The sequence below is a fragment of the Panicum hallii genome, chromosome 6, assembly GCF_002211085.1.
Source record: "Panicum hallii strain FIL2 chromosome 6, PHallii_v3.1, whole genome shotgun sequence".
Taxonomy (NCBI): domain Eukaryota; kingdom Viridiplantae; phylum Streptophyta; class Magnoliopsida; order Poales; family Poaceae; genus Panicum; species Panicum hallii.
In genome coordinates, this window is record NC_038047.1 from 21,664,446 (window position 1) to 21,688,516 (window position 24,071).

At 45.7% G+C, this 24,071-nt stretch overlaps 1 protein-coding gene across 1 annotated transcript in view; it reads right to left on the bottom strand.

The window, feature by feature from the left end:
* LOC112898162 (spidroin-1-like) overlaps window positions 1-3,906 on the bottom strand; it is a 65,737-nt gene extending 61,831 nt beyond the window's left edge. The window contains exons 1-2 of the mRNA XM_025966543.1: window positions 3,859-3,906; window positions 3,320-3,556 (exon numbers count right to left, since the gene is read on the bottom strand). Of these exons, the coding sequence (XP_025822328.1) occupies window positions 3,320-3,556; window positions 3,859-3,906 (285 nt within the window). The remainder of the gene's footprint in view (window positions 1-3,319; window positions 3,557-3,858) is intronic.
* Window positions 3,907-24,071: the final 20,165 nt, after the last annotated feature.

A 24,071-nucleotide genomic window follows, 5' to 3' on the forward strand; every position in this document is an offset into this window, starting at 1 on the left:
GCACTGGCTTCGGGTTGCTGGGGCCCGGGGGGTGATGGATCGGGCAGTGTCGTGTCCTCCTCGGGGGCTGGCGGCTTGGGGCCTGTAGTAGCCGAGACAAGCTTTGGCTTAAACCTCATGTCAGTGACAGATCTAATGAAGTAGAATCAGTTATATTATTACACAAGTCGAAAAGAACAGGATATACATTATGCAAAAAGGATCTACACTTACAGCGAAGATTTCTTCATGACAGCTTTCTTTATTCTTAGGGCCCGTGGTATTTCAACCACGGTACTCGTTGCCGGTGGTGGGGTCACACCAGCTGGTTGCACGGTGCCCGCAACAGCAATGGTTACCATCCCTGCTGAAGTAGTCGATGGGTCCGTCCCAGCAGTTTCTGCGGCATCATCTGCTGGAACATCATTCCCAGCAAATTCGGTCCTGAGCACCTTTTGACGCTTGGGGTCAGGAGGAGAAGCAGAAGGACTGCAAAAAAGACAATGTTAGCATGCAACAACTCCAATATTTGACAATTCACCAGGGCAGCAACTTCATACCTGGGGGCTTCGACTACATGCACTTTCCATTTGTGCACTACCCGACGACCCCGTGGGACCAATGGAAAAGCTTCAGTCAACTCCACGGATGGTCCGGGGGAGTTGTTCCTTTTCGCCTTCCCTTCGGTTTCCCTTTCCGCCAGGGGGCTCTCGCTCTCGGCCGTTTCGTCGCTTGGCCGAGCTTCGGATGCTTGAGCCTTTTTCGCTTCTGCCGCGGCGCTGGGGAGAAGGTGGTCTGGTCGGGGGATGTCGGGATGTGGTGGATAGCTCCGGTACAACTCTGTGTGTCCCTGCAGAGGATTTTCAGTTAGCGGTTGCAGCGCAACAGAATTTATTCCGAAACTAGTCGAACACTTACCGGCTTTGGAGGATTTTGTGCAGAAAACAACTCCGGGACGTAGGGAACTGCGTTCACGTCCAGCAGCACTCGCTTGACCCGGATGAGCGCGGCATTGTCAGTCAGCTCCTCTGTGCACATTCGAGATGGATCTTCAGTGCCCATGTACTCGAAGCCTAGCGTATGGCGCTGTTGGATTGGCTGGATCCGGCGTTTGAAGAAGGACAACATTACGGACGCGCCAGTCACTCCCATTTCCTTATGGGCTGCTATGGTGTCCAACAACTCGTCGACTTGATCCATGTCCCCCCTGGAGAGTTCGGTATTCCACTCCGGCCTTACAACATGCGGCTTATTTGACCTTTCAGGGAGTTGGGGGGCATGGTTTCCGATGTAGAACCAATGATTTTTCCATCCAGGAATGTTGGAGGGGAATTTGTAGGAAAGGTATCTATCGCCGGCTTGTTGTCTAAGCTGGATGCCGGTACCCCCTACAACGGATGGATTTTTGGTGGTGGGTTGCGGCTTTACTCAGAAAAGAAAGCGAAAAAGATCCCAGTGGGGTTCAATTCCAAGAAAAGCTTCGCAAAAGTGAATGAAATAGCAATGTGGCAAATCGAATTTGGGTTGAGGTGATGGAGCTCAAGCCCATAGAAGTAAAGAAGGCCCCGGAAGAAAGAGCAAGAGGGGAGGGCCAAACCCCGTTTAGCAAAATGGTAAAATGAGACGATTTCATCCACATTTTCCATAGGAACCGGTTCACGAAAAGAGGGGCACCAGTTGACAAGACTTTTCTCCTAAAGCAAACCCTCGGAATAAGAGGAGCACTTACTGTATGTCCACTCTCCAGATGGCAGCTGCGACTCCTTCCCCTTCCCATCCTTCTCGTGGGATCTCTTGGGTGCCATTTCCAGATCTGCTTGCCACAAGTTGCTCGGGGGCTGCGGAGAAAGGGGACGAGAGATGTGGCTAGTTTGAGGGTTCTCTAAGGTAGGTGATTATTTGGTGAGGGGTCGCCGGATCTGATTGGGGATTCGGAAATTTCTTGGCGGATTAAAGATTGGAAGTACGGATTTTACCAGGCGTTACCGCGGGGTTAAATAACCAGCGGCCGGATACAGGTTTACTATTTTGAAGTTGAAGAGTCATCTCAGGGAATATTACGAAGATGAGGGGTCGTTTGGTGGATTTTTTAGATAAAATATTCGATTCATCATTTTTTCAGGGTTAATTGTCCCGGAAAAAGGGGTTTTTCGAATTCCAAATCTAATTTTCATCATCTGCACCATCACACCAATTATTTATCACGGGAACTTTTTTTCACTCCATGCCACGACCTTCGGATCCTTATTTCCAAACCTGAGAGATTTGGATTCAAGGCTCAGGGGCTGCGGGATACGTGGCATCGACTACTTATTTTTTGAATTTATTTGAAAAGTAAGTAAGGAAGAGTCAAGACTAATGTGACCCTTAGCCTGATTCTCTAATTCAACCTAAGGCTCGGGGGCTACTCCATATGGAGTGCGATTTTTCAATCGCACACCATACCAAAGAAGTAATTCGGGGCATGAGCACCTCATAGTTTCGATGCAGCCAAGAAAGTACTCGAAGAAGAACTTCAAGATGGAGCTTCAAAAGAAGCCGAAGACTACTTCGAAAGTACTCGAGGAGCCTGCAGAACTCAGCTATGAAGAGCTCGGGGGCTTGTCAGACCTGGGACTACGGGACTATGTACATAATGTAGTTCATACAGGATTAGGGGATAGGACTTGTCCTATACCTTATCTGTGTTGTACTCTACTCGTATGCGAAGTAGGACTACGGTACAGAAGGAAACTACTTGAGTTGTACTCGAGTACGATTTCTTGGCTAGTATTGGACTAGGATTCATGTAACCCTGTCCTCCCGAATATATAAGGGCGGGCAGGGACCCCCTCAAAACATAACATCAACACCCAAGGCAATACAAACCACCATACAAGACGTAGGGTATTACGCACATCGCGGCCCGAACCTGTCTAAACCTTGTGTTCCTTGCACCTTCGAGTTTCTAATCTCCGCGTCTCCCACTAAACCAAAACCGATCATTTTCGTCGGCCCAAAGGAAGCCGACGAAAATATATAATTTATTTCGTCAGCCACAAAAGGCTGACAAAATTAAGGATTATTTTCGTCGGCCAGAGCCGGCCGACGAAAAAGTGATATTATTTTCGTTGGCTCTGTGTGGCCGACGAAACAAAATTTCGTAATTTCGTCGGTAGGGATCTGGCCGACGAAACAAAGGGACCGTTTTCATCGGCCAGTTACGGGCCGACGAAAATAGATCTAATTTTGTCGGCCTGGGCCGACGAAAATATTGGTGCCCTAATAGCGCCGTTGGATCTCTGTCTAGCTCCCACACGCACAGTAGATCGAGTACACGTCTTCTCCATCTCCCCCGCGCCTGAGCCCCCCGGCCCATCGCCCTCGCCATCCCCGCCGCCGCGCCGCGGCCCCGCGCGGCTCCCCCCACGGCCCCCGCCACCTCGCGCTCGCGCGGCCGCCTGTGCCGCCTGTGCCGCCTCGGGAGCGTGGCCCCCGGGCCCGCGGCCGCCTCGGCCCCGCAGGCCCCCGCGCGGCCCCCGCAGCCGCCTCTGCCCCGCAGGCCCCCGCGCGGCCCTCTGTAGCAGTATTTTTTACTCTGCACATTTTGGCTCAAGATCATGTTACTAGCTCCATACATTATATCAAAACATCCAATTAGGCAGATCAGTACACCATAGATACATTTACAAATTAAATATTTTCACAGATGCTCCCACAAATTTTTAATATTCATGTCAATCTTTCAGCTTTTTCAACCTAAAGGAAAGATCAAAGACACTAGTCTGGCTAGAATGAGTATAATAACATATATGAAACTAAGTGAATTGGCACAATTTTATATCTCCATTACTTGTTGCAGAAGGTCGTCGCCGCCGCCGCTGCCCGCATCGCGCCTACCTTAACTAGAAAAAGGTCGCCGCCGCCGCCCCCGAGGCCCCACACCATGCCCCCGCGGCCCGCCACCGCCCCCGAGGCCCCACGCCGTGCCCCCGCGGCCCACTGCCGCCCCGCAAGCAGCCGCCGCCACCCCCGAGGCCCCACGCCGTGCCCCCGCGGGCCACCGCCGCCCACAGGTATGCTTGCCCGTTCTGTTTCATGCTAGTTTTGAACTGACCGAATAACTATTAAATTTAGTGATGCATTGTTGTCCATTACTCTAAGGCCAGAAACTGTATTACTCTTAAAATATTTGTGTTACATTTTCTTGATAATTATTGTTTGCTTAATATCGTTAATGAAGTAACATTTCTCACTTTCGTTATGAAGTAGCTAGTTTGAGAAAATGAGAGACGATCGAAGTTGGATGTATGATGGTTGGACAAGTAACGGAATGCCTACGCGAGAGTGGATGGTCAACACACAAGCTTTTGTTGATCATGTATTTTCCTTGTCTCCTGGCGGTGGTTTGGCAAAGTGTCCATGTAACAAGTGTCAAAATCGTTCTCGTCAAGTCAAGATTGATATGGAGCGTCACCTATGCAAGTGGGGTTTCATGCCGAATTATGAGAGGTGGTATGAGCATGGGGAGTCATAGGATTAGGAGCCATACAACCTAGTTGATAGGTTTGAGGAAAATGAAGATAGGATGCATGCAATGATGGATGATTTTGTCCAACAGGTTGAGAATGCTGCTAAGGTACCAGAATATTTTGGTCTGCATGCGTCATCAAAAGAACCATTACATGGGGCCACCACTTTGTCACAGCTTGCTGCTGTGACACGGTTAATGGCTATAAAGTCCAAGTACAACTTTTCAGTAAGTTGTTACAATGATCTTGTTGACTTAATTTCGGACATGCTTCCGAAACCTCACAAGTTCCCGAAAGACTTTTACTACTCAAAGAAGTTGTTAGCTTGTTTAGGGATGCCGTATAAAAAAATCCATGTGTGTGAGAACAATTGCATATTATTTTGGAAGAACAATGAAAATCTCAAGTACTGTTCGGTTTGTAAGAAGTGCAGATACAAGAAGGTGGTGAAAAAAGATGGAAGTGTGCAGATAACAAGTGTGCCCGTTAAGGTGTTACGGTACCTACCATTGAAACCAAGGCTTCAACGGTTGTACCTATCTTAGAAGACTGCAAAACATATGATATGGCACAAAGAGGGAATTCGTAATAATACAGGATGCATGAGCCATCCTTCTGATGGTACGGCTTGGAAGGCCCTCGACCATTATGATCCAAGTTTTGCAAGTGACCCCCGGAATATGCGTGTTGGGTTGGCCACTGATGGCTTCACTCCCTTTAACTCAAATGTTGCCCCCTATTCATGTTGGCCAGTGATAACAATTCCATACAATCTTCCACCATCATTATGCATGAAAGATGAGTATGTGTTTTTGACACTCATTATACCTGGCCCTAACAATTCCGGTAAGCGTTTGAATATGTTCATGGAACCATTGCTTGATGAGCTGCATGACTTGTGGAATGGACTTAGGACATATGACAGCAGTCGGAAGGAATACTTCAATATGTGAGTAGCATTTCTTTGGTCTATTCATGATTTCCCTGCATATGGAATGTTCTTGGGATGGAGCACGCATGGTCGTCTATGTTTTCCGATATGCATGGGTGATACAGATGCTTTTCGTTTGAAATATGGTGGCAAATTCTGCTTTTTTGACTGTCACCGTCGGTTCTTGTCTCATGATCACCCGTTCAGGACTCAACAAGATGTCTTTCGCAAGGACACAATCGTTACTAAGGGTCCACCCAAGCGTTTGACCAGTCAGGAGTTTGTAGCAAGCCATTGTCGGTTAATTGCCAGAGATGATGGGTTTGAAGGTGTCAAAGAGGAGCATAATTGGACTCATATAGCTGCTATTTGGAGCCTTCCTTATGCTACTGCTCTGATCCTTCCGCATAATTTAGATGTAATGCATCAAGAGCGCAATGTTGCTGAAAGTATAATTAGTATGGTTTTTGATTTGAAAGATAAGACTAAAGATAATTTCAAAGCTCGGCAAGACTTAGCTGAAATATGTGTTCGGCCAATCCTTAATCTGAGACCCAATCAAGCTAGCCATATGGGGCAGCCACGTGCTAAGTACTATCTTAGGCCTGAGGAGAGGAAAGAGGTTCTTTTATGGCTGAAGAACCTTAAATTTCCTGATGGATATGCAGCTAATCTGAAACGGGCGGTGAACATTGTAACTGGAAAAATGAATGGTTTGAAGAGTCATGATTACCATATCATCATGGAAAGGTTGTTGCCTGTGATGCTGCATGGGTACCTCCCTGAAGATGTTTGGATAATGTTGGCCGAGTTAAGTTTTTTCTACAGGCAATTATGTGCAAAAGAAATTAACAAGAATAGAATGAGAAAACTAAGTAAGGAAATACCTGTCTTAGTATGTAAGATGGAGAAGGTGTTTCCCCCGGGTTTCATGAATGTAATGCAACACTTGTTAGTGCATTTGCCTTATGAAGCTGAGGTGGGTGGCCCCGTACAATACAGGTGGATGTACTTTGTTGAACGAGACTTAACGAAGCTCAAATCAACCATCGGAAATAAAACACGAGTGGAGGGATGCATTGCCGAGGCATTCTATCTTAAGGAGATCTCACACTACACGAGCACATATTTTGCAGAAGAAAATAACATTAATGCTCATATACCATGCTACCACACCTCGAATGAGACACCGAGGAGCAATCTCAAGTTGTTTCAGTGGACTGGCAAGGCCATCGGTGCTAGTTCGGTCTATGAAATGTGCATACAAGAATGGAATACTGCATTATTGTATATGTACACAAATATGGAGGAGATGGAAAAATATTTTGTGTAAGTATCATGACATATATCTCATATGTGAATCAGGTTTAGCGATGTACTTGTGCTAAATAAATAATATGTAGGTTGTTTGATCAAGAACAATGGAGATATTCACGACAACTAACTGCTAAACAGCTCGAAACCTTAAGGCGTGAGGGTTTACGTGGTGGTCCTAATTTTGTCACATGGTTTAGAAGACATGTAAGCATCCTTACTCTAACTACCTTATTTATATAACTCGTTATGAGTTAACAAAATTTTAAAACTTGTAGTGCATGAAGGATAGCAGTGTCCATGATGATCTAAGACAGCTTTCACATGGAAGCACGACTGCAAGGAGTTATGGTTGTTATGACATAAACGGATTTCGGTTCCGTTCAACCAAGTTTGAAGCAAAAAATCCACATGCCGCCACAACAAATAGTGGAGTTGTGAACACCACGAGTATCTCAGATGGTTCTGTCACGGAGTATTTCGGTGTCATTCAGAATATAGTGGAGCTGAAGTTTGAAGGTTCAAAAGATTTAAGAGTTGTGTTATTTTATTATGATTGGTTCAATAGTAAATTAGGTTCTGGCGTAAAGCATAACAAAAAACTTGGTTTAGTGGAGGTGAACCATAAATTGCGACTTTCTGGTTACAATCCATTTGTCCTCGCACATCAAGTTGAGATGGTCTATTATATGTCGTATCCATGCCATTTGGAAAGTTTAGAACCATGGTGGATTGTTCAGAGAGTATGTCCTCCAGGTCGATTGCCTATTCCTAGAGATGAAGGTTACGATGAATGTGAGCTTGATCGTACTGTTCCTGAAGCATTTCAGGAAGATGAGTGTAATGGAGCATTTGAAGTTGATATTGGGATGGCACTTGACAGATTAGATGGTGACACCGGTGATGTAATAGTTTCTGAGGTCCGAAAGAAAAAACAGCCACGTCGTCCTAGTAAAGTAATGTTCACAACATATGAAACGTGGCATGGTACTACACATGGTGGCTCCGTAGCTGAAGAAGATGACCCCGAGGAATTTTAACATGTAATGTGATGTCATATGTAGTTTTCTTAATAGTGTTTTATTTGCTAATTGTTGTTATGAAACTTGTTATCATTTATTTACCATTGCTTTATATGATATTAACTAACCATATTTTATTTTTTTTAGGATGAGGTTATTTGTGCACTCTTTGAAGGGGAAGGGAAAGAAGGATGTATCCTCGTCTTCAAGGAGTCAGGGAAAGAAGAATGATGGCTCCGCATCTTCGGATAGGCCTTCTCTCTTTAGAGGCAGCAGTTCTCATCTGAGCCAAAGAAGTGCACTTCAGCGATGTCCAGACGAGGCTATGCAAGTAAGTCATATATAGTTTGCATGTGTAATTTAATTTTTTTAATAACAATAAATATATACTTGTATTTGAATAGCAAGAAGAGGAAGGTAGGGGTGCGGATGAGGAAGAATATGTCGCGAATGTGGATGGCGATGGAGATGGAGGTAGTGGGGAGGGACATGGGTGCTCGGACAGAGAAGAGGTAGAGGAGGAGGAAGAGGAGGAGGAAGAGAAGGATGAAGAGGAGGATACTGCTGCACAACCTGTGTTCAGGTACTTACGATCATTTCATGAAAAATTTTGTATGAGCTAGCTAACTAATACACCACATTTAGATTTAGAGGCAACAATGTGATGACTCCTGCAGCAACCAATCCGGCAAATCGTCGACAGATTAGGCCACATGGGGATTGGTAAGTAATATATTTTATTATTGTGATTGTTTTATTTAATATATTATATAGTTCAAGTAAGAAACATGATGGATTTCATGTTCTAATTGCAGGCAGTGGGACGATATTTATTGGGAGGGAAGAAATAGGTTAAGACCTGTGAATGCAATATTGGGAACACTTTATCGGTTTCACTACCCAGGAATGGTCACAATTGGAGGTGTGCTTCAGCCTGCATTGAAGTGGGAGCATTATAAGCTGCAATCGGATGATCAGGGCGTCACGACAGCAGCGAGAGTTTGAATGAGTTTTGGGTACTTTTTTATCATAACTTGTCTAACTTGTATAACTACTATCTATTTGATTCATTTATGAGTTGTCTAATGAATTAATTTTTCTTTTTAGGAGAGGTATCGTTTGCCGAAGGGGGAGGAGCAGTGCCTACAAGATAGGGCTCGTTCTGTGTTTGAGAAGGCTGCGATGAAGGTGGTAAGGGACATGATGTCCAATGCTCGTATACAGTGCGTTTATTTATACTACAAGAAAATAAAGCTGCAAGACATGAACAAGAAATTGGGTGCTTCTGAGATATATCTTCGAGAGGATGAGTACCTTGAAGTTGATATTAGCAGTTTGCCTTGGTTGAGAAAGTGTCCGGATGCTTGGCGAGCACTTTGTGCTTATTGGGCTTCACCTAGCTTTGTGGAAAAATCTAGGATGAAGAGAGCTAATCATCAAGCAGGACCACGGGTTACACAAAGATATGGGGCTGATGGACATCTTCGTTTGGCTCGTCGAATGGTACGTGTTTATAATTTCAATTTGTTTATTTTGTGCTTACTTGCAATATCATAATTTCTTCTTTGTCAGGAGGCACAAAGTGGGGTGGCACCAAGCTATATTGAAAGATACATTCGAGGCCACCACGGCGCAGATCCTACACAGCCAGAGTTGCTTTGCAGTGAGAATGCCACACAGACTCTAGTTAGTAAAATAATTTGATTTCAATTAAGCGATGATTCGAATATAATCTTATTATTAGTTGCCTAAATGGTAGACGAGATATGGTGATGAAATGGTGGCACGTCATGGGGATGAGTATGATTGGAGGAGGAGTGATGTGGATGTTGGTGCCTTATACTCAAGCGTGGGAGGGAAGAAACATGGCAGGTTCAGTATGTTGAATGGCGTTATTGATAGAAGTGGTGGTTTGAGTGAGGCAAGGTGTTCCCAGTCCACTTAGAATTCTCGGGGCTACCAACGGGAAAGTCAAAGGGAAAGTGTACTGCAGGAGAAGATAAGACAGCATAGAGAGGCGATGCAGAGGCAAGAGGAGTGGGCAAGGCAAGAACACGAGAACATACAAGATTTTTTTGCTCAGCAACGATAGATTCAGGTATTATGCAAGTTTGACATTTTTTTAAGTCCTTATGCACTTTTCATTGCTATAAAGATATTTAATCTACTATCGGTTTTTAGGAAATGCTAGCGGCTACCTTTGGCTCACAATTTAATTTACCACCTCTTCCTTCGCCTCCTCCTCCACCACCAACTTTTGTACCATATGTGCGTGTACCGTCTCCACAAGTGGTAATTATATCGTATAACTAGCAATGCTCAAATTGTCTTACATATCCGTACTAAATAGATTTAACTTTTTCTATAATCAGGGTTCAACGAGTACTCATCCTCGAGGAGTTTCTGCCAGCCCGTCCATGCCACCATCGGCAGCGCGCAACATTTCTGGAGGTGACTGTGGCAGCGGACATAATATTACCCCTCCTTGATTTGTGTTTTCGCGTTGTAGGCCATTGCACTTGCCATGTAGACCTAGCAGGGGAGCGTGTCGAAAGTCTAGGCATCGCATTACCTTCAGTGGATAACTTGCATTACCTTGCTTATGGATATGTTATGGATATTTTAATAAGTAACTGCTTATGGACATACATATGTATGTTAAGGTACTACTTTGGAGGTTATCGACATCATGTGGCATCTCGTTCTTTAATTATACTTATTGGATGTATTTGGTGATTGAATTCTGCTTATGGATATGTATTTGGTGATTGGGTTTCATGGATCTGTATTTGGTGATTGGCTTTCATGGCTGCTTGATACCAGTATTTTCGTTGGCCAGGTGGCCGACGAAAATAATGACATAGTATTTTCGTCGGCCCCATCAGCCGACGAAATTACCTGTCAGTATTTTCGTCGGCCAAGGTGGCCGACGAAAATAGTGCAAATAATTTCGTCGGCCACGGGCCGATGAAAATACGTGACCTGTTTTCGTCGGCCTTCGAAGCCGACGAAAACACTGCCAAATATTTTCGTCGGCCGCAGTGGCCGACAAAAATAGTACCGTATTTTCATCGGCTCACGTGGCCGACGAAAATACCTATATTTTCGTCAGTAGCCGACGAAAATAAGCCTATTTTCGTCGAGTTTATTTTGTCGGCCTATTTTCGTCGGGGGGCCGACGAAAATAGCTATTTTCGTTGGCATTTGGCCTATTTTCGTCGGCTTATGGCCGACGAAAATATCCTATTTTCATGTAGTGTCCCAACCTAAATTTACCACCTCGGGTATACCCCTCGATGCGCAGCCAGTAAAACACCGACACTAATCTTATATAATTTTGAGCTAAAAATATATAAGGGCCAAGTTGGATTATGAAGAGACCATTAGGACCGTGATCCGTTACCATCCCTGGCTACAGGTGATCATCAAGAGGAAAGGCATGACATCATCCACATCAAGATTCCGCACATCTCCACCATATTTCACAAGGTACGCTTTGCAAGTAATTTATCTAATTCCCAATCAGATCCTATTTTTTCAGTTGATGCATCGACTAGTGATATAATTATAATTATGAGTAATCCTAGAAAATCGATTGTGGAAGGTAATTTACTTGCTAGCAATGGAATAATTTCAGATAGTATCGGCCAGTATATCGTGAAAATTAGAAAGGCTGACAATAGTAATATTTTGGCATTTAAATTTGCTCCATCATCATTGCTAAAATTTTTCTCCACATGGTATGCTTGTGGTCATTTTGGATTTAAAAATAAAAAAGCAAAACTGAGAAGCGTTGTGAAAACCACAAGGAAAGGTATAGCCGAATGGTTTGAGAAATCTAGACCATTCGTTTGCTTGACCTTAAAGACAACCATCGATTAGAGAAAATAAAGTATACTTTTGATTTGATTTTGTGCGATCATTTATTTGATAGAGAAAATAAACTATACTTTTGATTTGACTTTGTGTGATCATTTATTTAATATCTTGCTTGAGCACAATTTCATTAAATTCTTTTATCACCAAGTCATCACTTGAAAATTTAGAAAAGTGTACATATTGTAAGTAGCACAATTCATTTTGATCATAGCACTAATAATTGTAATATGTTTTGCTAAATCATCCAATTGGCTATTAACAAAGCACGATTCAAATTTGCTGAAATTTCAGAAAATGACCAATTGGTTTCAATTGGTCTTGATGGTAAAGAATCATTAAATTGGTTAGCATCAACGATTCATCTAAAGATCCAAAATTAATTGCAATAGAGAAATATTCATGTCTTCCGAATAATAAGAAAGATATCATCCATGAATTGCAAGTTGAGGATATTCTTGAAGACGATGAGCTTAGTAAAATTACAAGAGGCACTGGGGCAAGCAAGCTCTTCCCAATCAGAATAACAGCTGGTCACTCCTGCTATGTTGGGAAGAAGGATTGGCCAACTGGTCAGACCGGTATTGTCAAACATATCAGACCGGTTGCCTAAACCGGTTAGATCGGTTCTGATTAGGGATCTGCAAAAATGTTAAGATTGGAGCATCCTGAGATAAATGGAGGTAGAGACCGTTATATGCACAAGAGTAGAAAGCTGAAGGTTAGATTCAAAGGACTTCTGGCTAAATATCAAACAAACAATAAAGCAAAAAGTGCTAATCGGTCAAATAATATGAGATATACAAGATCATCTCCGAAACACACATTGAAAGGTTGGAATCGGCAACGAGAGGAGTTTCATGCAGCAGGGCCAATCTCCTTTTGGTCCGGCAATATGACACTCAGGTAATTAGCATGGTCACACTCTAGATTTTTAGTGTGTTGTTATGTACAAAATGTGGCAAAAGTGTAATTAGAAATTTTAGTGCTAAGGGAAAATGGTTACTTATATATTTATATTTTAATAAAGGTCCTTTTGTGCTAAATGGGTGAACATGGAGGGTAGAATTCAAAAGTATGAGGGTTGTTTTGCAAAAGTTAAAAACTTGTGTTTAAATCGCAAAAGTAGGTGAAACTACCCTTTGGATATAAATGTGGTGTAAATTTTAAAATAGGATTTATGCAAAGTTTAGAAATCTTGTTAAATTTTAAATTAATTGCAAATACTTAGCTCTTCTGTGGATGAACCTTAAAGCAAAGTTGTACATTTTGAAAAACCATACACTTTTGCTTTTGGGCCTATCTCCATTTGAGCACTGGTTTAAAAGTTATTGATGCATTACAGTAGGGTCCCTGCATTTCTACGAAATTGCAGTTGGGTCCTCCTTCGTCTACCTCTCTCTCCCTCTCCTCTTTTATTAATGAAGTTTGGTTTGAAACTAAATATTTTTGCATCTATTTTAAATTCAAAGTAGAAGGGTATAGGATACATAACTTTTACATACTAACTTTGTTTCTTGTAACTTTTAGTAAATAGCTTCTATAGGTCATGTGTGAGCTTGTGTAAAAGTTTCAAACTTAGCTTTGATTTGTAGTTCAAGTTCTTTTGAAATTGGGCAATTCAAATTTGGGATGATTTGAAATTAATTAAGCATGTTCCTTAGGTTTATTTCATTAGATCTTTTTATCACAACTTGATGTGTTGATAATTAGCTTATAATTAAAATTTTTAAGACTTTATAATTTCATTTGCCTAAGTTTTGAATTTAAACTTGAAGTTTGAATTCAAATTTAGCTGTTTTAGTTTCTGTTTTCAGTAATTCCAGTACTGCCACCATAACTCAAGTATAAATGCTAATTTGAAAATAAGACCTTCTTATTTCATGAATTCTCATGTGTTAATTATTGAATTGCAATTTTATTGTGAAATAAAAATTCTTGAACTCAAGTACCATCTCATTTTAAGTTATTGCATGTCATATAGAATCAACGACTCTCGACGACGGAGACTACGAGCTGGTCTTGGGACAAGACCAAGCGTTTTCTGAAGACCCTACAAACGTCTCCGAGGATCTAACTGAAGCCCCGAACCAAAGTTCGGAAGTCTCTGACACTCCTGCCCCCACCACCACTCAAGAAGGCAAGCCCCGATGCATACACCAGTATTTCAATTTATTACAATTTCTTTATTATATTATATATCTTGCATTACGTCTAGGAGTTGAAATGAAACCCTAGTTGCATAAAATCTTAGGGATCCAATGTATTGTACCCAAGTCCTTATCGCATAGACGCTCTGTTAAATAGGGCCGGTAAAAGTCGAGTGATTTCCTGTCACTCGCGGACATAGGAGTTGCATGTTTACTATTTTGCAATCACTATAAGGATGATGGACAGGGTCATGTACGATGTCATGACCTGGAGTTTTACCCTGTCTGTTTTGATAAAAGGTGTTAAGGTCGCCGTGTATGGTAGTGGTGGCTAAGCGTTTGAAATTATGAGCCACATGCCGTGAAATATGGTAAAGCGGTAAGCCTAGTACCTGAGTGGCCCGGCAAATGGACATATCTCCACCACTCGACTTTTATTTTTATGTTTACACGCACCGACGTGTGGGAGTGCGTTCTGCAAGGCAGATAGGAGTACGATCATGTAGTCACGCTACAGACGTATGTCCTGCACAATTGGTGTGCGTACGGTCCTGCAGTCGCTTGTGGTGGCCCTGATCCATAACCCGGAATATGAGGGAAATGGTTGCTTCGGAATGATCTCTGGATGTTCCAAGCGTGTGAGTTAGGTTTACCCTTGCAAGGTTGAAACTCGATTCAGAATCGTCCGTCTCTCGCGGAAATTGAGACTGCTTATTCCTTCTGCCACATAGAGTAAGAAGTGTAACCATAAATGGAATAACCATAGTGAATGATAATCTCTACCTTGATTGCTTAGTGTAGGTGCTAACCTAGCATGGATAATTACTAGAACATGAAAGCTAAAAATTGAAAGTAGATCATACTCTTTGTTGCTTTTTTGCTGAAAATAAACCCAGGACCTTTACAATGCCTCCATGAGTCTAGTTACGGGCTAACATATACCCAATCTCGGGTAAGCCTTGCTGAGTATTAGAATACTCAGTCTTGCTAGTATCATTTTCAGGTATAAGTTTCGAAAACACCACGGATAGTTCTGCGTGGCCAACTTCTATTCCACATGGCTGGACCGTGGAGTGGGATCCGTCCCCGGCTGGCAGTGACCCTCCTGAGTGACACTAGCCCTTGGGCTGAGCATGGTGTCAACCTTCACGACGTGTGTAGTCGCGTGTTCTTTTCCTTCTGCTGTGAGCATGGACAAGCTGTTTAGCTTGTCGGTTTAAACACTGTTTGGATAAATTTTACTTTAAGTTTGAACCAGGTTTGTAATTGTAACACCCTAAGGTAATTTCCTCGCATTTTAATGAATTTATTTGGGCTTAAATAAATTTCCCAGGCTTTTCTTTAATTTTTATGGCATTTAAAGTAATTTATAACGCAAGAAAATAAAATTTATCATAGGATTAAAAATGTTTGTGCATTCATGCTGCAGCATTGTTTTATTTGTGTTGAGTTTATAGAGTTTGAATTCAAATTTATTTGAATTCAAAAGGAATTGTTTGAATGCTTAGAGTATAGAAAAAGAAAAGAAGAAGTAAAGGAAATAAAGCCCAGCAGCCCAACTTCTTTTTCCCTCTCGGGCTCCTTTCCCTCTCCTTCTTCCCGCGGGCCCTCTCTCCCTCTCTTTCTTTCCCCAGCCCGAGGCCCAGCTCTCTCCTCCTTTTCTTCTTCCCGCGCGGGCCAAGCCGGCCCATCTCCTTTCTTTTCTCCCAGCCCGAGCGCGCGCCTGCTCTCCCCTCCCTTCCTTTCTCCCTCTGACTCAGTGGCCCCACCTGCCAGCTTCCCCGTTGTCTCCCCCTTCTCCTCCCTTCCCCGGCGCAACGGTCTCCGAGATCTCCGGTGACCGCCGGATCCTCTCCACCGCAACCCTATCCCGAGACCCCGGGCCCGCCCTTCTTATTTCCCTGCGCCCCCTTGGACCACCCCATCCCAACCGTGCTGCCCCCGAAAACCGGATCGCGGCAGCTGCCTTGCCCTGCTTGGAGCCGAGCCCCGCCGCCGCGGGCACTACGATCCGCTGCAGCCCTACCGCCGGAAACCACCGCAGGAGCTCCGCCCAAGTGTCAGGGTCGGCCACCGAGCTGTGCTCGTGTTCCCCGTCCCGGTGCTCGCCGGAATTTGGCCCGAAGCCACCGACGGTGAGACCCACGCCACCTGAAATTACTCGCCGCCGGCGATCCTCACGCCCCCTTGACCCCTCTGCCACCTCCACAGGAGTACCTGGAGTCGATCTACCCCAGCTAGGAACCCCGGCCACTCCAGCAGCATCTTCCTCCGCGAGAGCCCGATCCATCCGCCGCCGGTCGTCGTCGGTTTCCTCCCTCCGCTGCAACTCCGGCCACCGCGAGCCCTTGGTGAGCTCCCCCTTCCCTCCCTGGTCGTGATGCACCGAAGGCCGTTGCGTTTAGGTCTCAGTTGCGCCCAGAACGCACGCACACCGGCGTGTTCGCCGCCCCGAGCCGCCCTCGCCGCGGGGATCACCCACCCGAGCCCCGATCCGCCACGTTGGTAGCCCAGGTGGATTACCCGTACCGCCAGCATTCTCCACGGCTTGATCCCGACCCAAACGAAGCCCGGACGGCCAAGTTTGGTCATCACCGGCGTAGCGCCGCCGTGGGAGGTAGAGCTCCGGTGGTCACGCCGCCGTGACCCGAGCCGTGAGCCGAGCTGTAAACCGAGCCGTGGACTGAGCCGCGATCTGAGCCACCCGATTTAGATCCGAGGGCCCAGAAAAGAAAGTACCGCTTCAGCCAGCCGTTTTGCTAAAGAGCCCCCGTTCTTTTCAAGTATCAACCCGCAGTCCACCCCGTGAGTCAAAAATAATTGCAAGTAGGTCCTTTTCTTCCTGTTTAACACCCCGAGCTCTCTAGAATTTGTTTCTCAGCCCTAGTTTTGGAGTTTTTGCGTGCTAGCCCCTGGATCTAGGGTTTAATTGCGTTTAAGTCCTCGGTTTTTGTGCAGAAGCCCCTGGTTGCCCTGTTTTTCTTACAAATAGGTCCCTGGATCCTGTTTTAAGAGTAGTTTTCGCGTTTTAGCTCCGTTTTAAGCGTTCTTTATATCCACGCGATTGTTGTAACGCGTAGATTAGTTCTAGGCTAGTTCCATGCGCTGTTCTATTATATTGGTGTACTGTTTTCTTATAGTTTGCTATGGTTTGTGCATGTGTGTATGTCTGGACTATGCTTGATGATCGTGAGTAGACGCGGAACCTTTGGACCAGTACCAGGAGCCGCCATCTTCTGAGCAGTTTGAGCAGCAGCCAGGAGAGTACGAGGAAGGCAAGTATAACATGAACCTCCTATCACTTTTTAATAAATTTCATACTGCATTTTAATACTGTATGCCTATAAGGACTTTCCTAGCCACTTTACATCCTATATATATATCCTTTGGGTTGCATTTTGGTTAGTTGTGCTAGGTTGCTGCGCTATAACACACTTGGTCCTTTTTAATTAAATTTGATTAATGGTCTTATGCAACTTAATTCTGAGAGTGGCCCTCTGTGCTGTGTGCTTGAGCGGCTCACGTCTCCTTAAAAGATGTTTTGATAGAAACATGGTTTAGGGGGCCAGCACGGTGCTTAGTGCTTGGTTGGCCACTCTCCATAAGGACCGGTTCATAGAGCGACAACCTGGGACAACCGCGCAACCACAAGACTGGAATGGGACGGTCTTGACTTACTAATTAGGTCGTGTTGGTTCGGGAGTAACTTACCTGCGTGGGCAAGAGGGGTGGTAAGCTTCAATGGTCCCTGCTCCTCCGGCTTGGTCTGTGCTATGTGTCTTGTACCCCCAGAGGTGGGCCCCATCGTCGCTGATCCAGAATCCTTAGCGGTTACACCTTACCAACGTGGTCCTTTGTAATGGTCTCGTAGTGTGCTTGCTAGCCATCTCACCTAAGGAAGTGTGATGAACAACTATCGTAGCTCACGACTTGTGGGTAAAGTTGTGCAACCTCTCGAGAGTGTAAAACTGATATATCAGCTGTGCTCGCAGTCACGAGCGGCCCAGATCCTCCGTCTGATTAGTGGGGTTATCAACCTTTGACGAGGGCGATTCCCCGGGTGGTTTGGTTTGGATGGTTCTCAGTAGTTCTTAATTAATATTGATTAATTCTTATGCAATTTGGGTTATGGTAACTCATCCACTTGTAGTAATTAGCTTTAATAAAATTTGCCAAGACTAAAAGCTAATGCAGTTGAGTCAGCTAACCTTAGAGCCTCATGCTCGTGTTATACTTGTCAAGTACTAGTTTGTACTCACACTTGCCTCTCTACTCTTCTGTTCTATTTCGGATATCTTCGACTGCCACTCAGTGCCCGGCAACGTGGAGGATTACGTCAGCGGTTTCGACGACTTCTAGGCGTTTGTCTCCCAGTCGACGTCCCTGTGGCGCCCAGCTCTTCATGTATCTCTTTTACGCTTCCGCAACTCTTGAACCGATTCTTGATTCGGTTGTAATAAAATAATTCATTTATGATTCGTTTACGATTTATATTAATGTTATTCCTGACATGTGTTGTGATATCTTGATAATCTGTTGTATATATGCGTGACTTGATCCTGGCGCATATATGATTGCTCGATTTATGTTCTTATAAATCGGGTGTGACAGATTGGTATCAGAGCCGTGTCGACTGTAGGACGAAGCCTAGGTAGAATTGGTCGAGTTTAGGACTTCTTTTCTCTTGCTTGCCTCCGCAAATCCTCAACCATCATATTTCTGCTTCTATTCCTTGAGTCTTAAGCCCTCGATTTGCTATCTTCCCTGCCTTTTTCCGAGCAATAGCTTGAGCTCTCCGTAGACGTTGGCCTGGGTCGCCTCATCTTATAAGTTATAAGCCTAGGTTGTCCCGATAAAAATACGCTAGAACGAGTGTGTTAGTCGAGTAGTGTGGAAAACTCGACTAATTTGTGAATATTGAATGTTTGTTATTATGCAAATGTTTGATTTGGATTTTTGGTTGATTGCATAGTCCAGTAGTTAAAACGTGTTCATGCAAATCGACCTAACCCAACTTGAACTAAATAATAAAATTGAGTTAGAACGTTGGGGGTAAAACCTATATTCCTTTCTTTCTGACATATCCTTCCGAAGTTTCATTTCCGCAGCTGCACGATATCTTATTCTCATAAATTTCATTTGTTGCAATCAGATGGTAAACACCAGGCGCACCGGTTCCGGTTCTGACCAGCAGGAGCAGAACAACCAGAGTACCGGTCAGCCGCTGCCGATGCCGCCACCACTGACCCCGGAGCAGTTCTTCCAGCTCCAGATGCAGATGATGGCTACCCTGAACAATACTGTTCAGGCTCTGCAGCAGATCCATGCTCAGCCACCGCCTCCTCCGCCACCTCAGCCCCGTGACAGGCGTGCGGACTTCCTGAGAGGTCACCCTCCGACCTTCTCTCACGCCACGGACCCACTCCAGGCGGACGACTGGCTTCGTTCGGTGGAGCGCCAGTTGGTTGTTGCGCAGTGCGACGACCGAGAGCGGGTTCTGTACGCAGCAGGGCAGCTGCGAGGCTCCGCTCTTGACTGGTGGGAGTCCTACCCAGCTCGGGATCGTGATGCCCTCACGTGGGACCAGTTCCGTGAGCGCTTCAGGAACCATCACATTCCTGAGGGCATCATGAAGATGAAGCAGAAGGAGTCCCGTGCCCTTAAGCAGGTAAAATTTAACGGAAATTCCCTACCATTTCTTTTGAGCTTGATCTATCCTTGATTTCTTTCGTAAAACCTGACCAATTGAGCGATTTCTATCCTTGTTATCTGTGTTCGTCATTTCAGGGACCGATGACGGTGACGGAGTATCGTGACCGTTTCCTTCAGCTTGCCCGCTACGCCCCTGCTGACGTCGCTCGCGACAGCGACAAGCAGGAGTACTTCAAGGAGGGACTGGATGATCACATCCAGTATGCGCTGCTGAACCACCGCTTCGACAACTTCAACCAGCTGGTTGATGCGGCCCTCAACACCGAGCGCAAGCGCCGGGAGATTGAGGATAAGAAGAGGAAGATGGCTCCATCCTCTTCGGGCAGCAACACCCGTCCCCGCTACCAGTACCCTCCACAGCAGCAGCAGCAGAGGCCACCCCAGCAGTACCAGCAGCGGCAGCAGTTTCCGCCCCGTCCTCAGCAGCAGCAGCAGGCGGGATAGGGTCAGAGGCTTCCAGCGCCTCCGGCTCCACCAGCTCAGAGGCAGGGAGCGCCCACTCCTCCTCCTGGGCAGCAGGCTCCGGCACTTCCTCGAGTGTGCTTCCACTGCGGCGAGCCAGGGCACTACGCCAACGTCTGCCCTCGGAAGGCGCAGGCAGGACAGCAGGGGCGTGCAGCACCGCCCAAGGCCCCAGCTCAGGGCAGGGTGAACCACGTGACGGCCGAGTCAGCGGCCGAGGCACCTAACGTGGTTATTGGTACGTTCATGGTTAATACCCACCCTGCTACAGTGCTTTTTGATACTGGTGCTACACATTCTTTCATCACCCAGTCTTTTGTTGAGCATCATGGCATTCCTACTAGCACATTAAAGAGGTGCATGTTAGTATCTTCACCGGGAGGGCAGTTGAGGTCTCATATCTTCTGTCCCAGAGTCAGTGTGGCCATAAGGGGGGTAGATTTCAGTGCAAATCTGATGGTGCTAGACTCGAAGGGCATTGATGTGATCCTCGGGATGGAGACTCTTGCTAAGTGGGGAGTCCGGATAGATTGTGCTCAGAGGACGGTTCTTCTGTCAGCACCGGATGGTCAAGAGGTTACTGTTGGAGCTACGGAGCCTTCTGGATTTCTTCATCAGATGGAGGCTAGACCCACGGATGGTATTCGCGTGGTGTCGGAATTCCCGGATGTCTTTCCGGATGATTTGCCAGGTATGCCGCCTGATCGCGACATTGAGTTTTCTATTGATCTCTTGCCTGGCACAGCTCCTATTGCTAAGAGGCCCTATCGTATGGCTCCTGTCGAGCATCAGGAAGTTAAGAAGACTGTCGACGAGTTGCTAGCTAAGGGTTATATCTGTCGCAGTTTCTCTCCTTGGGCTTTTCCTGTATTGCTTGTAGAGAAGAAGGATGGCGCGAAGAGAATGTGCGTCGATTATCGGGATCTGAATGCAGTCACTATCAAGAACAAGCATCCATTGCCCCGTATTGAGGATCTCTTTGATCAGCTTCAGGGTGCTTGTGTATTCTCGAAGATTGATCTGCGTTCGGGTTATCATCAGCTGAAGATTCGTCCTGAGGATATTCAGAAGACGGCATTCACCTGCAAGTATGGGCTATACGAGTATACGGTCATGTCCTTCGGCTTGACCAATGCTCCGGCTTTCTTCATGCATCTGATGAACAAGGTTTTCATGGATTATCTGGACACCTTTGTGGTGATATTCATTGATGATATCCTGATATATTCCAAGTCAGAAGCGGAGCATGAGAAGCATCTGAGGCTTGTGTTGCAGAGGCTCAGAGAGCACAAGCTGTATGCCAAGCTCAGCAAGTGCGAGTTCTGGATTGACGAGGTTCCATTCCTCGGTCATGTTATCTCCAAGGGAGGTATTGCTGTGGACCCCGGAAAGGTGAAGGATGTGCTTGACTGGGTTGTACCGCAGACGGTGAAGGAAGTCCGCTCTTTTCTGGGCTTAGCAGGTTATTATCGGAGGTTCATTGAGAATTTCTCCAAGATTGCGAAGCCTTTGACTTCCTTGCTGGAGAAGGACGTGGGTTTCTCTTGGACTAATGAGCGTCAGAAGGCCTTCGAGGAGCTGAAGAGAAAGTTGACTACGGCGCCAGTCCTTACTCTGCCAGACTAGAGCAAGAGGTTCACAGTGTATTGTGATGCTTCGAGGGATGGTCTTGGTTGCGTTCTGATGCAGGAAGGCAGAGTGATAGCTTATGCTTCGCGGCAGTTACGCCGGCACGAGCTGAATTATCCCACTCATGATCTGGAGTTAGCCGCAGTAGTACATGCTCTGAAGATATGGAGGCATTACTTGTTTGGGCAGATGTGTGATATTTACACCGATCACAAGAGCCTCAAGTATATTTTCACCCAGAGTGAGCTGAACATGCGACAGAGAAGATGGCTAGAGTTGGTCAAGGATTATGACCTGGAGATTCACTATCATCCGGGCAAGGCTAATGTTGTAGCAGATGCTCTGAGCAGGAAGAGCTATGTTAACATGGCCGTGGCTTTTCAGATGCCTCAGGAGTTATGCGAGGAGTTTGAGCAGTTGAGCCTGGGTTTCTTGCATCACACCTCGGGTACATCATTCGAGGCAGAACCCACTCTTGAGGCAGAGATCAGGCAGCATCAGAAAGACGATAAGAAGCTGCAGGAGATCCGTGACATGATCAAGATTGGCAAAGCACCTCATTTCAGAGAGGATGATCAGGGTACCTTGTGGTACAAGGGTCGTATATGCGTGCCGGATGTGAATGACCTCAGGAAGTTGATTCTGAGTGAGGCTCATGATACAGCGTATTCTATCCATCCAGGCAGCACGAAGATGTATTACGACCTAAAGGAACGATTCTGGTGGTATGGAATGAAGCGTTCTGTTGCAGAGTACGTGGCTATCTGCGACACTTGTCAACGTGTCAAGGCAGAGCATCAGAGGCCAGCAGGGTTATTGCAGCCGTTGAAGATTCCAGAGTGGAAATGGGAGGAGATCACTATGGACTTCATCGTCGGCTTGCCTCATACTCAGAAAGGGTACAACTCCATATGGGTAGTAGTGGACCGGTTGACGAAGGTTGCTCACTTCATTCCGGTAAACACTACTTACTCCGGTGCTAGACTCGCAGAGTTGTACATCTCCAGGATCGTCTGTCTGCATGGTGTGCCGAAGAAGATCATATCTGATCGAGGATCTCAGTTCACTTCACGGTTCTGGGAGCAGTTGCATGATTCGTTGGATACGAAGCTGCGCTTCAGTACTGCTTATCATCCTCAGACAGATGGGCAGACAGAGAGAACCAACCAAGTGTTGGAGGATATGCTTCGGGCCTGCGCTATTCAGTATGGTACCAGCTGGGATAAATGCCTGCCGTATGCAGAATTTTCGTATAACAACAGTTATCAGGCCAGTCTGAAGAAGTCTCCTTTCGAGGCCCTGTATGGTCGGAAATGCAGGACTCCATTGTATTGGGATCAGATTGGTGAGAGGCAGGTGTTTGGTCCGGATATTGTTGAGGAGGCCGAACAGCTGGTACAGCAGGTGCGAGAGAACCTGAGGGTTGCTCAGACTCGTCAGAAGAGCTATGCGGATGTTCGTCGCCGAGATTTGACCTTCGCAGTGGGTGATCATGTATATCTGAAGGTCTCGCCGATGAGAGGAATCCGCAGGTTTAATGTGAGAGGGAAGCTAGCCCCTCGATACATTGGTCCGTTCAAGGTGTTGGAACGGAAATGTGAGGTGGCATATCGTTTGGAGTTGCCACCCAATCTCTCAGGAGTGCACGATGTGTTTCACGTGTCTCAGCTGAAGAAGTGCTTGAGGGTGCCAGAAGAGCAAGCACCGATAGAAGGGTTGGATGTGCAAGAGGATCTGACCTATGTCGAGCATCCGGTGAAGATTCTGGAGGCGTCTGAGAGGGTTACCAGGAACAAGAAGATCAGGATGTGCCGAGTTCAGTGGAGTCATCATACGGAGGATGAGACTACTTGGGAGCGAGAAGATGAGCTGAGGAAGACATATCCCGGTCTCTTTACTAGCTAGCCTATCCGAATCTCGGGACGAGATTCCTGTAAGGGGGGTAGGTTTGTAACACCCTAAGGTAATTTCCTCGCATTTTAATGAATTTATTTGGGCTTAAATAAATTTCCCAGTCTTTTCTTTAATTTTTATGGCATTTAAAGTAATTTATAACGCAAGAAAATAAAATTTATCATAGAATTAAAAATGTTTGTGCATTCATGCTGCAGCATTGTTTTATTTGTGTTGAGTTTATAGAGTTTGAATTCAAATTTATTTGAATTCAAAAGGAATTGTTTGAATGCTTAGAGTATAGAAAAAGAAAAGAAGAAGTAAAGGAAATAAAGCCCAGCAGCCCAACTTCTTTTTCCCTCTCGGGCTCCTTTCCCTCTCCTTCTTCCCGCGGGCCCTCTCTCCCTCTCTTTCTTTCCCCAGCCCGAGGCCCAGCTCTCTCCTCCTTTTCTTCTTCCCGCGTGGGCCAAGCCGGCCCATCTCCTTTCTTTTCTCCCAGCCCGAGCGCGCGCCTGCTCTCCCCTCCCTTCCTTTCTCCCTCGGACTCAGTGGCCCCACCTGCCAGCTTCCCCGTCGTCTCCCCCTTCTCCTC